Source organism: Nematolebias whitei, chromosome 6 (assembly GCF_014905685.2).
Source record: "Nematolebias whitei isolate Nwh7 chromosome 6, NemWhi1, whole genome shotgun sequence".
Taxonomy (NCBI): domain Eukaryota; kingdom Metazoa; phylum Chordata; class Actinopteri; order Cyprinodontiformes; family Rivulidae; genus Nematolebias; species Nematolebias whitei.
Window position 1 is genome coordinate 6782558 of NC_056503.1, and position 14411 is coordinate 6796968.

At 44.5% G+C, this 14411-nt stretch overlaps 1 protein-coding gene across 1 annotated transcript in view; it reads right to left on the minus strand.

The window, feature by feature from the left end:
• The window catches only part of LOC119411505 (long-chain-fatty-acid--CoA ligase 3-like), a 53997-nt gene that overhangs the window by 17511 nt on the left and 22075 nt on the right, over window positions 1-14411 (minus strand). The window contains exons 7-8 of the mRNA XM_037678455.1: window positions 2242-2381; window positions 1989-2161 (exon numbers count right to left, since the gene is read on the minus strand). Coding sequence (XP_037534383.1) covers window positions 1989-2161; window positions 2242-2381 — 313 coding nt within the window. The remainder of the gene's footprint in view (window positions 1-1988; window positions 2162-2241; window positions 2382-14411) is intronic.

The following is a 14411-nucleotide window of genomic DNA, read 5'->3' on the forward strand; positions in this document are numbered from 1 at the left end:
AACTCCTTGTGTCCTGTGCGGGCGCTGAAAGCATATGTTGACAGGACAGCTGACTTTAGGAACTCAGACCAACTGTTTGCTTCTTGGGCCTCAACTCATAAAGGGAAACCAGTGTCACGCCAGAGGCTGGCACACTGGATTGTGGAGACAATTAGTCCCTGTTATGCAGAGGGGTACAGAGCCCTGGTCTGGGCTGAGAGCCCATTCGACCAGGAGCATGGCCACATCGTGGGCCCTGTTTCGATGAGTATCAGTCCAAGATATTTGTGCGGCAGCTAGCTGGGCCACACCACATACGTTTGTACGTTTTTACAGGCTGAATGTGGCTCAGCCATCCCTAGCTCATGTGATACTGGACGCCGGTACTTCGCAGCCTTCTTAGTCCGGGTTCAAGATAGTTGTTGGCTTCAGGGCTTTTTTGAAATACGGGAGTGGGCCATATCTCCCACAGTGAAACACCGAACAAAGTTAGAAAAAGAAAGTTAGGTTACTTAACGTTACCCCGGTTATTTGATAACAGAGTGAGGTGTTTCACCATTACTTCCCTACTTGCATGGTCACGGAAAGAAACCATCCTAGAATGAGTAGGAGGTGGTCGGTTGACTGTGGTGTTATGGTGGGGGCGGAGCCCTGAGCACAGCTCAACCGGTCTGTCTTTGACAGACGTAATGTCATTGGAGCTTCCGTAGATGGCCACACTGGAGCGTTTCCCATAGTGAAACACCTCACTCTGTTATCAAAAAACCGGGGTTACGTTAAGTAAGCTAGCGTTTTTGGACCTGAGCATTTTAGGAATAAATTTTTAAATGCTTCATTTCTTCTGGATGGCATTAATCTGGCCTCCAGTTGTAATGTTAAAAATCTTGGTGTTATTTTTGATCAGGATATGTCCTTTAACCCCCACATTAAAGAAATTACCAAAGCCACCTTCTTCCACCTGCGTGATATCACTAAGATTAGAAACATCTTGTCCAAAAATGATGCAGAAAAACTGGTTCATGCATTTGTCACGTCTAGACTGGACTGTTGCAATGGTTTACTATCTGGGTGTCCAAAAATTTCTTTAAAAAGTTTTCAATTAATCCAAAATGCTGCTGCCAGAGTCTTAATGAGAGTTGATAGGAGAGATAATTTATCTCCAGATTTAGCTTCTCTCCATTGACTCCCTGTCAAATTCAGAATCAAATTCAAAATTTTACTTCTAACCTACAAAGCTCTCAGCAACCTAGCTCAATCTTATATTACAGATCTTATTGTTCCATATTTTCCTAACAGAACACTTTGCTGTCAGACTGCAGGCATGTGTTCCTAAAGTTTCCAAAAGCAGAATGGGAGGAAGATCTTTCAATTATCAGGCTCCTCTCTTGTGGAACCAACTTCCAGTTTCTATCCGTGAGGCTGACATATTGTCCAGTTTTAAGACTGGGCTTAAGACTTTTCTTTTTGATAAATCCTATAGTTAGGGTTGGCTTGGGTTTCCTGACCTATACTTTAGTTATGCTGCTATAGGCTTGGACTGCTTGAGGGCAAACTGACCTCATTTCATCAAATCAATAGCTATAAATGAATACAAATGAATAGTTTGTATTTGCAATTATTCTTTCTTAATATTATTTTTTGTTGTTGTCTTTCCTCCTAGTGATGGATCTGCTTTTCTCCATTCTGGACCTGCCATTCTGTGTCCGTTTCTCCTTCCTGTCCTCTCAAACCCAGCCAGTTGAAAAAGATTGTCCTGAGCCTGGTTCTATTGTAGGTTTCTTCCTGTTATGAGGGAGTTTTTCCTTTCCCCTGTTGCCTTGTTCTTGCTCAGGATGGGAGACTGAGATGAAGTGAAGACTAAACACGTCTGCTGGCTTCCTTAGATATAGAACTTTACTAACTGGCATTCATATTGTATGTGAATGTTTCTGTTCAGTGCCCTGAGATGACTTCTGTTGTGACTTGGCGCTATATAAATAAAATTAATTGAATTAATTATCATAACTTACGCTCACTAACTGTCCCAGCACCACAGGTCTCTGTCAGACCGTAACCTTGACCCACTGGGCAGCATAAGCAAATGTTCATGAAGCGCTGCGTGGCTGCAGAAAGAGGCGCTCCACCTGACAACAAGACCCGGGTCTGACCTCCCAGCAGAGAGCGAACCTTCCTGAACACCACCCTAGTTGAACAAAGCAGACAGGATTAAACACAGATAAGCTTCAGTTCTTCAGATGGAATGGCAGCATCTCAGCTGCATACCTGTCACACAGTGGTGTGCTGTTTCCTTTGGAAAGCTGCTCTAGTTTGTAGTTGTATGCCAAAATGAAGAGAGTTTGCTGGAAGCTGTTCATTTGCTCAACTTTGGTCATCACATTCTTGTAGATACGATCCATGATCTCCTGCAGTCACGAGTTCAGGTGGAGTGATGAGACAGAGAGAAAGAAAGAAAAAAACATTTACACATTTGCATATTTGCACTTTGAAGTGTCCTTAATGTTGACATTTTTACAATGTAAGGGTGTGGCATGGATATTTAAATGTTTTTCAGAGAGTCCTGTAGATGGGAAAAAATATAATGGAGAAAAGCATGCATTTGTTTAAAAGATATAGAAACAGAATAGAATAGAAACAGTCTTTATTGATATGTTTTAAAAGATAACATAACTTATATTAAAAAACATAATAATCATAATCAATAATTTATTGCATTTGCAGAATGCATAAACCTTAAAGTATTTGGCAAAAAGCTCTATGTTTATCATAATTAAGGCTCTGGACTTTTAGTCTCAATATAGTAGCTACAATAGTTTTTCTCACTTGTTTACACACATTGTCTGAAAGCATGCCTCATACTCTCAGAACTCTACACACTAGTTAAAAAACACACACAATGGGCAAACCCCTCAGTTCTCCTTCAAAATGAAACTTTACATTCAAAAATACGTTTTATTTTCTCAAAATGGTATTTTGTTCTCAGATGACACACACAAACTATCATATGAATAGACATTTATAGGAACCAGTTAAACATTGATGTACTCAGTGTAAAACACTTCTATCCCATCATCATACTGACAGGCCCTTTTTGATCAGAGTCAGTCAGAGTCAGAGATTCTTTATTGTCATTCACACCACATGTGGTACATGTGGTGGAATGACATTATACCATACCATACCATACAATTTTATTTATAGAGCACTTAAAACAGCGACAAGGCCAACCAAAGTGCTGTGCAGACAGAAAAACAGGCAACACACAAAACAATATACAAAATGAGGTAAATCAGAATACAGACATAAAAATGATGCAGATAATAAATACTTTGTATGACAACTAACCATTGTGGAGCATGCAGGTTCAAAACACAGATCCTCTGGTGTTGAAAGCTACTGAATAGTAGTGGGTTTTTAAACGGGATTTGAAAACCGAGAGGGAGGGGGGCCTGTCTGACAAGCAGAGGTAACTCATTGCAAAGTCTTGTCCTGCTACAGAGAAGGCCCTGTCACCTCTGCGCTTAAGACGGGTTCCTGGAACTGTGAGGAGCAACTGGTCCGCTGACCTCAGGGAACATGGTGGGACATACGGTTGTAGCAAATTAGAGAGATGGGGGGAGCGAAACTGTTCAGCAATTTGTAGACATACAGGAGTATTTTGAACTGGATTTTAAGGTGAACCGGTAGCCATGTACACATTATGTACACAGGGTCCCAGTTACATCCAACAATAAAATGTAAATGAAAAACAGTAATAAGATCTAATATATGAACTAAGAAAAACATCAACTAAAATGCACTAAGCACCAATAGCATAAAAACATTACGTCGAACAGCAGCACGAACATGAGCATGAGTCTGTGTGAGCAGATGAGCACGCATGAACTCATCAATAAGAAACAGATCAGCAGCAATCAGCAGTTCAGCATATGAGCACGCATGAACACATCAACATGAAACAGATCAGCAGCAATCAGCAGTTCAGTGTTGTACTTAGTACAGATAGTACATACATCAGTGTATTGTAAAATATTTTAGAATATTGTTTTTACACTCAGAGCACAGCTATGCTGTCAGGGGCTTCACGCCCCTAGTAGGGTCACCCAAGGCAGACAGGTCCTAGGTGAGGGACCAGACAAAGTGCAGCCCAAACACCCCTATGATGAGAAAAATACATGTACTCGATGTTCCCTCTCCCAGACGTGGGTCACTGGGGCACCACTCTGGAGCCAGGCCTGGAGGTGGGGCACGCGGGCGAGTGCCTGATGGCCGGGCTTTTACCCATGGAGCTCGGCCAGGCACAGACATGGGTCCCCCTTCCCATGGGCTCACCACCTGTGGGAGGGGCCAAAGGGGTCGGATGCAATGTGGGATGGGTGGTGGCCAAGGGCAGGGACCCTGGCGGTCTGATCCTCGTCTACAGAAGCTGGCTATTGGGATGTGGAATGTCACCTCACTGGTGGGGAAGGAGCCTGAGCTGGTGTGTGAGGTTGAGAGGTTCCGGCTAGAAATAGTCGGACTCACCTCTACGCATGGCTCTGGAACCAGTTCCGTTGAGAGGGCACCTCCTGGAGACTCTCTTGTTCTACTGGGGGACTTCAATTCACACATGGGCAATGACAGTGAGACCTGTAGGGGTGTGGTTGGGAGGAAACCCCCCCCCCCCCCCCGATCTGAACCCGAGTGGTGTTCTGTTGTAGGACTTCTGTGCTTGTCATGGATTGTCCATAACAAACACCATGTTCAAGCATAAGGGTGTCCATATGTGCTCTTGGCACCAGGACACCCTAGGCCGCAGTTCAATGATCGACTTTGCCGTCATCTCATCTGATCTGCGGCCACATGTCTTGGACACTCTGGTGAAGAGAGGGGCGGAGCTGTCCACTGATAACTACCTGGTGGTGAGTTGGCTCCGATGGTGGGGGAGGATGCCGGTCAGACATGGCATGCCCAAACGTATTGTGAGGGTTTGCTGGGAATCTCTGGCAGAGTCTCCTATGAGACGGAGCTTTAACTCCCACCTCCGGGAGAACTTCGAACATGTTCCAGGGGAAGTAGGGGACATTGAGTCCGAGTGGGCCGTGTTCGGTGCCTCTATTGTCGAGGCAGCTTACCGGAGCTGCAGCCGCAGGGTTGTCAGTGCTTGTCGCGGCAGCAACCCTCGAACCTGGTGGTGGACACTAGCGGTGAGGGATGCTGTCAGACTGAAGTAGGAGTCCTATCAGGCCTTTTTGGCCTGTGGGACCCCAGAAGTAGCTGACGGGTACAGGCAATCCAAGAATCCAAGCGACATGTGACTCGGGTTTTTGCTGAGGCAATAACGCGGGCATGGGAGGAATTCAGAGAGGCCATGGAGAATGACTTCCGCACGGCTTTGAGGCAATTCTGGTCCACCATCCGGCGTCTCAGGGAGGGAAAGTGGTACACTACCAACACTGTTTATAGTGGAGGTGGTGTGCTGCTGACCTCAACTCGGGATGTCGTGGGTCGGTGGGTGGAATACTTTGAATCCATCCATTTTCTTCCTCTTATCCAGGGTCGGGTCGCGGGGGTAGCAGCCTAAGTAGGGAGGCCCAGACTTCCCTCTCCCCAGCCACTTGGGCCAGCTCTTCTGGGGGAATCCTAAGGCATTCCCAGGCCAGCCGAGAAACATAGTCCCTCCAGCGAGTCCTGGGTCATCCTCTGGGCCTCCTTCCGGTGGGACGTGTCCAGAACACCTCACCAGGGAGGTGTCCAGGAGGCATCCTAACCAGATGCCCAAGCCACCTCAACTGGCTCTTCTCGACATGGAGAAGCAGCGGCTCTACTCTGAGTCCCTCCCGAATGATCGAGCTTCTCACCCTATCTCTAAGGGAGAGTCCAGACACCCTGTGGAGAAAACTCATTTCGGCCACTTGTTTCTGAGATCTCATTCTTTCGGTCACAACTCAAAGCTTGTGACCATAGATGAGGGTAGGAATGCAGATCGTTTGGTAAATTGAGAGCTTTGCCTTTTGACTCAGCTCTCTCTTCATCACGACAGACCTGTACAGCGCCTGCTTCACTGTCGACGCTGCACCTTTCCGCCTATCTATCTCACGTTCCATTTTTCCCTCATTCGTGAACAAGACCCCAAGATACTTGAACTCCTCCACTTGGGGTAGGACCTCCTCCCTGACCCGGTGAGGGTACTCTACCCTTTTCCGGCTCAAGACCATGGCCTTGGATTTGGAGGAACTGATCTTCATCCCGGCTGCGTCGTATTCGGCTGCGAACCGCTCCAGCGAATGCTGTAGATCACGATCTGATGAAGCCAATAAGACCATATCATCTGCAAAAAGCAGAGACGCAATCCTAAGGCCACCAAAACAGATCCCCTCAACATCTCGGCTGCACCTAGAAATTCTGTCCATAAAAGTTATTTACAGAATCGGTGACAAAGGGCAGCCTTGGTGGAATCCAACTCTCACTGGGAATGAGACGAATTGCTGCCAGCAATGCAGACCAGGCTCTGACACCGGTCATACAGGGACCTAACAGCCCGTATCAAAGGGCCTGGTACCCCATACTCCCAGAGTACCCCCCACAGGGTTCCCTGAGGGACGCAGTCAAACATCTTCTCCAAGTCCGAAAAGCACATGTAGACCGGTTAGGCAAACTCCCACGCACCCTCCAGGACCCTGCTGAGAGTGTAAAGCTGGTCCAGTATTGGGCATCTGGTTAGGATGCCTCCTGGACACCTCCCTGGTGAGGTGTTCTGGACACGTCCCACCGGGAGGAGACCCAGAGGAAGACCCAGGACACGCTGGAGGGACTATGTTTCTCGGCTGACCTGGGAACGCCTCAGGATACCCGCGGAGGAGCTGGCCCAAGTGGCTGGGGAGAGGGAAGTCTGGGCCTCCCTATTTAAGCTGCTACCCCCACGACCTGACCCTGGATAAGCAAAAGAAAAATAGATGGATATATATATATATATATATATATTTGTATAATACTGAAATATGAATAATTTATACAATGTTGAGAGTATGCATCAATTGTGGAGTATATTGAATTGGACTTACTTGCACATAGTTATATCGCAATTCTTTGATTCTTTCTGAATTGTGTTCAAATGGCACCCTCTATACCTGATTCATCCTCAGCTTATTTCTGCTCAAGACACAGTACAGCATTTATAAGCTTACCTTACGGTATTGATATTTTGAAATATCTCAATGTTTTCTATTATTTTTGTTTGCATTTGACGTCAGTGTTATGACGTTATTTTCTAGGACCATATTCACAATTTCAGTTGTCTGTTGAGGAGACAGAAGACGTTTCCGTCCATTTTGTTTCTTTCAGCTCTGCAATACAAATGGTAAAATACTGTATATACTGTGTAGGAATACAAAGTAGAAATACCTTTCACAAATACTTGAAACATACTTCATTTTTACAGTCCTACAAAATTGTTCAAAGGCAATGGTGTACTACTGTACTATTGTGTACTATTATTGAGTTCAATAGTGATAAGCAGTTCTGCAGTTTTCTAGTGAGGGTACATTTCTTTCCTATTCTCATTTTGGAAAGTCCAGTTGATGGATGCTACAGCATACCTGCTCAAATTTGGCTGTACTCTTTGTCCAGCCTCCATTATTGTTAGACCATGGCTGAGCACATGGTCAAGCAAAGTGGCTCGGATTTCATCAGAGATTACGGTGCTTGGCCTTCCTCGTCCTTGTCCTTCTTCGTCCTCATCCTCATCCTCCCCGTTTTACTCCTCTTAATCTCACTCCTCAGGCTCTGCTTGTTTCCTTTGTTTCAAACGAAAAAACGAACTGCCTGAATGTACACGGACCCTGTTCACCTCTTGTGCTAAAGCTCTGTTAGCTAATTGTAAAACTGTGTGAATGGTGTTTGCCGATGTGATGAGTCAGTGTGCATAGTAGGGTAATACATTTTAGAATGTTGTGTAACAGTGTGTTCCTTGTGAAAACAACAGATTTTATTCATGAAAATTGTGCCAAATGCAACAGAATTGTGAAGCATTTTGAAAAAAAGTGTTTTAAAATGGTAATTTGAGAGTGCAGCAGGAATTGTGCTTGTAGTTTAGCAGAATTGATTCAGGGAGTTGGTGCATGAGTTACATGTTGTGGTCCTTGTGTCTCAAGTACCAGAATTTGTGTGTAAACAATTCAGAAAAACTGTAATGTGGAAAATATGATACATTTATGAAAGCTTTCTGTTGTGGCGGACACAAACATAATATTTCACATCAGAATGTATGCTCTTATTGGGAAAGGGACAGAATATAAGTAGAGAAGAACAACGGTTATAATTAATTTGTTTTTCTGATTTTGATGTTGGAAGATGTGGAGAATAAAGCGAGACTCAAAATATTTTTTGTCTCTTTCTGCTGACTTCCACATTGATGACCCTGAACATCTGAACATATTTTCGAAAGAGAACTCACCAGATGCTGACGCTGCTTCTCCACCAGCTGGGTTTTTGGACCAAGTTTTTTGTCAGGCATTTGTTACTCCAACCGCCATGGTCTCATCTCCTGCTGCCGCTTCATCTGCTGTGTTTGCGACTGTTATTAAGCTTCCAGAGTTGTGGCAACATGATGCGGATGGTTCCAACATGTGAAAGCCCAGTTTTACCTCCGTGGGATAACCACAGACGAGACCAAGTATTTCTATGTCATTACTGCTTTGGATTCTGGTTCCACCTGCTGTCTGATGGATCTGCTGCAGGACCCATCAAGCACTAACAAATATAGTGTGCTCAAGGAGAACCTGCTACGGCTTTACCAGCTTTCAGACGCGGAGCGAGACAATCGTTTGTTGTCCCTGAATGGCTTGGGAGATCGCACGCCCTCTGAGCTGATGAAGAACATGCTGGTGTTATTTGGCTCAGGGGATGTTTCCTTACCCACCTGTTTCTTCGCCAGCTTCCTCCACCCATTTGCACCGCACTGGCCAGCTCCTCGTTGATCCGGACAAAGGATTATTGCTCCCTGGCTAAAGAAGCGGACCGGCTTTATTTTTATTTGATATTTTTTTTAGCTTCCAGGCACTACAGTGTGCATGCACTTTTATCAGGTGTGACTCAAAGGGGGGCAGAGGCTGTTGATGCCCTAGCTGCGGTGACAGAGTGGCAGAAGAACGATGTTCTTTGCTTCTACTACTTCCTGTGTGTGCTGACAGCTCGGGTAAGCTTCTTTTCATCATGGACAAAGTTTCAGGACAGTGTTTCCTGGTGAACTCAGCGAATCATTATGCCAGTTTTGCCTGTGGATGTCTTGTGTCAGAGTAATGGACCAGATACCATTAAGTTAGCAATAGCTAAGGAGGCATTTGTTAACATGGAGCATCTTGGCATTGTAAGACATTCCAAAAGTCCATGGGTGTCCCCCTTGCACATGGTGCCCAATGCCGATGGGGGTTGGTGATGCTGTGGGGACTTTTGACACTGTAACAATGCAACCAGTAATGACAGCTACCCAGTCCCTCATATTCAGGATTTTTCTGCCCACCTGGTGGGGGGAACCATTTTTTCCAAGATGGATTTGGTGCGGGGCTATCATCAGGTTCCTGTACATCCCTTAGATGTACCCAAGACCACCGTTATCACTTCTTTTGGTCTTTTTGAGGTTTTACAGATGCCCTAATGGTGCAGTGCAGCGATTTATAGATTCGATCCTACAGGGTATGCCTTTTTTGTTCATCTTTTTGGACGATATATTGGTGACTAGTCCCTAGGTGGCAGAACACATGGTGTACCTTTGCCAGCTGTTTGTTTGGCTCAGTCAGCATGGCCTGATTGTGGACTCAGCTAAATGTCAGTTTGGACTGCCTGCTGTTGAGTTTCTGGGACACAGGGTGTATTCTCAAAGGGCGGTTCCCCTACCTGCCAAGGTTGAAACAGTTTCAGTTTTTCATTGCCTTCCCTTAGTGAAGCCCCTGCAGGAGTCTTTGGGGATGGTGAACTTTTATAATCGTTTCATCACATGGGTGGCTCACCTTATGCACCCCTTGCACAAAGCACTTAGAGGCAAATAATGGGACCAGCAAATAGAGTGGACCCCTGAGAGGGTACAGGCATTCAATGATGCCAGAGAGGCTTTGGATAATGCTGCACTTTTGGCCCATCCATCTACAGTGACTCCTTTGGCTCTGACAACTGATGCCTCTGATTATGCATTTGGGGAGTGGTGGCACAGAGGCTAAAGAAGGTGGGCCTGTGATCGGAAGATTGCTGGTTCAAGCCCCAGTACCGACAACATAAAACATGTGGGTGGGGTAGGTGAAGCACCCACACCTGCCCCCACCCTCATTTGCCCCACTCTGGGCCCTTGAGCAAGGCTCTTAACCTCCATCTGCTCCCTAAACAGGTCTCTCTTGAAAATGCATTCTCGTGGCTCAATGAGACTACCTGTATAAATAAAGGGTAAATGAAAAATAATTTGGGGCAGTTTGTGAACAATGGGTGGATGGCAAATGGAAACCCCTCACTTATTTTAGCAGGAAACTTTGGGATGCCGAAAAAAAATATAACACCTTTGATAGGGAACTGCTCGCCTTTTTCTGGCGACGCACTATTTCCAGTTCATATTGGAGGGCAGGGACTTTACTGCTTTTGTTGACCAAGCCTCACACTTTTGCTATAGCAAAAATTTCTGAACTGTGGTCAGCACGGCAACAACGGCATTTGTCCACCATTTGCCCACCATTTGTCCACCTTTTCAGAGTTTATTACAGACATTCAGCATGTGGCTGGCAAGAATAACCTGGTAGCTGAATGCCTGTCTAGAGCAAGGGTTGCTTCTGTGCATTTAGGCATGGATTACCTCGCCATGGCCACAGACAAACTGACGGACCTGGGTATTCTGGCCTTTAAGGCGGCTGAATCCAGTTTGCGTTTGGAGAAGGTTTCCTTTCATGAGTGTGGTGCAACCTTTCTTTGTGATGTCTCGACTGGCAAGCCTCGACCTCTGGTTCCTAGTGGCTGGTGTTGGCGGGTCTACAAACTCTTCGGTTTCTTTGAAATTATTGCTCTTTTTTGGGTTTTGATTTATTTATTGTCACTCTTGTGGCAGTTTTTGATGCAGTTCATTCCCTTTCACACCCGGGGGTGAAAGCTTCAGTAAAACTGGTAGGGGCAAAGTTCGTGTGGCCAGGGCTCTATAGAAATGTACGCATGAGCGGCTTCCTGTTTAGCTTGCCAGCGTGTCAAGGTGCAATGGCACACTAAGGCTCCACTGGAGCAGTTTCCTATTCCACAAGGGAAATTTGAACATGCACATGTGGACTTATTGGGCCCACTTCCACCTTCCACAGGTTTTACCTATCTCCTGATGATGGTGGACAAAACTACTCGGTGGCCGGAGGCAGTTCCACTGCCATCAACCACTTTGGTTGATGTGGCTTGGGCATTTATCTCCTCCTGGGTGTCCCGATTCAGTGTGCCGTTTGACTTGACCTCCGACAGGGGTCCCCAGTTCACCTCAGAGTTGTGGACTGCAGTGGCAGAGAGCCTTGGGGTTAAACTCCACTGTACTACTGCCTACCACCCGCAGGCCAATGGTCTTTGTGAGAGGTTCCACTGCACAATGAAGGCTGTATTTCGGGGCTCATTGGTGGACAATGGCTGGATGGATTGTCTGCCTTGAGTTTTGTTGGGCCTGCGTTCAGCTCCTAAAGAGGACCTGCAGTTTTCTTTAGATGAGTTGGTTCTGGGCCAGCCTTTGAGGGTACCATGAGAGTTTCTTCTGCGTCTGGCATGTTCGGTTGCTCCCAATAGGAGTAGGGTAGTCCTAACAGGGGAAAATAGATATTTGGCCCCATTGGCAGCACATCACTGCCTTCCACAGGTGTTTGTGCCGAAGGACCATATGTCAGTCGAGCATGCATTTATCCATCATGACGCACACCGTTCACCACTTCAGCCTCCTTACGATGGTCCATTTTGTGTTTTGGAGAGAGGAACTAAGGATTTTTTGGTGGAGTTGTGTAATCAAGAAAGTGTTTCGGTGGACCTTTTGAAACCAGCCCATGGGTTACCAGGGAACCCGGTTGAGTTGGCTCAGCCACCTTGTCGTGGCCGTCCCCCAGTTTCTTTGTCCACTCTTCCTGGTTTCTCCCATACAGCTGGGTTGCCTCCCTCAGGTGGACAGTTTAGTGGCAGTTGGTCCGGAGTGTCGCCTTCCCTTTCAACCACTGTTGCTGTGAAGAGCAGCCGTGGTGGCCGCCTTATTAAACTTCCTAGCCGATACGATTAAGTATTTAATTTTTGTGTGTTTTACACCTGTAATGGCTTTCACAGGTTATGTTTTTGTGTTTGTGACATTCTGTGTGTTCAGGGGAGGCCTGTGTGGTGGACACAAACATATATACTTCACATTAAAATGTATGCTCTTATTGTGAGAAAGGGACAGAATATAAGAAGAGAAGACCAACAGTTGTAATTCATTCATTTTTCTGATTTTGATGTTGGAAGACGTGAAGAATAAAGCGAGACTCAAAATATTTTTTGTCTCTTTCTGTTGAATTCCAAACTGTGCTGAATTATTCTACATAAAATGTTAGTCTTGGTCTAAGCAACATAAGAAATAGATTTAAAAAATCACTAACTTGGTCTAAACAACTAAAGAAATCTATTACAAAAAAGCCATGCATGTGAATGACAACAAACTGGAGTAATGTGGAACTTCTGTATGCTTCAGTGTAACTTCAGGCTCTCAGTGGATTACAAACAATAAGTGGGCAAAAATAGACAAAAACAAAAAACTCTCCAAGCGTCAGTATGTGGTTAAGATCTACGAAAAGCACAAAATACTGCAGCTGCTCCAGGAAAGCAACCAGATTCATTCAATTTTTAAGTTTGTTCACCAAACTGCTAAATGAAGACATGAATGACACAATTCATGCCTTTAAACAGTAAATCACACATTTTCCCTAAAGGTTCCTTTGACTGGCTGTAAAAGATGCTTTGAAACAGAGATGCACTGACTAAAGTAAATTAAACAATATGTCATAGTTTAGGTTCATTCCTCCAGCAGAAACAATGTTCTGTTGTCAGTGTTGATTCAGCCACACGGCTGTTTTCTTTGATCTTTTGTAATCTACTTCTGCAAGGAAGCTTCGTGATATTGTAACCATTTATATTTTAGAAACATTCAGCTCTTTAGGAGATGGGAGATATGACTTTTAGTCATTTTTGTAGTTTTTAAATATTAACCTTGTGGCAGTTTTGACCACAGAAAGAACAACTTCAGAAACCTTTATCTTGATAGACAAGACTCCAAATAAACACAACAACTTCTGGGTTAGTTTAATGAGAAAACATTGATTGATTTCTCACACAATTCTAACCTACAAAACCTTGATCATAACTGCATGACATTTCTCACATTTGATCCCTCTTTAATGTGAAAGATAATATAGAGCAGAACATCCTGTGGCTCTAAAAAAAGCTCAATGTTCATTTCCTTTTCTTTTTGCCCAATTCATCTGCATTTTATTTTTGTTTTGCCACAATAACACAGACAGAACCTGTCAGTGACAAACATAGTAAAACAATTTTTTGTTTGTTTTTAGCTTTTCTGCTTAAAATGAGAACTCTAAATGAAGGAACCAATACAAACAGAATAATGACCTTTAAAGCATGAAATGTTGCGTTATTGGTTGCTCTTCTGTAATTTGATAAGAACAAAGGCACATTTTTACATGCATTTTTACATATTTGAGTTCATTTAAAATGTAATTAAGTGGATAAAACAGTGTGACATAATGTCTGAGAGGAACGTGAACCACAATTATTTACTGTAAAAAAAAAAAAAAAAAACTGCTGTGTTCCGCTAAGCTGAAACACCAGTGTGTAATTAAGGGAAAGGGGGTATATAAAAAAACAATAAAACAGCAACTGTGTGTGTGTGTGTTTGTGTGTGTGAACAAAGATGACAGAGGAAGTCGAGGCTGGATCCTTGCAGCAGTCAGTTGCCGTATCACAGCAAACGATGTGTGTGTGTGTGTGTGTGTGTGTGTGTGTGTCATGGGGAGAACCACATGGGGCTTTCTCACGTTCTGTTTACAGCTGTGAACGGTTCCAGAGACTGAGGCCCTCTGACCTTTACACCACCACCACTGGGAGATACAGGGGGTGGGTCTGGGAGAATGGGACAATGCTGCAGTGAAAAGTATCCTGTTTTATAGCAGCATTTGGGTTTGTACAAGCAGGTGATCCATTAGCATACAAGTAGTCAATTCAAAACTTAGTAGTGGTGCTTGAGTATGTGAACTCTTTATAATTTTCTATATTTCTGCATAAATATGATCTAAAACATCATCAGATTTTCACAAAAGTCCTAAAAGTGTATAAAGCGAACCCAGTTAAACAAATTAGACAAAAAGTATGTGAACCTCCAGGATTATCAGTTAATTTGAAGGTGAAATTAGAGTCAGGTGTTTTCA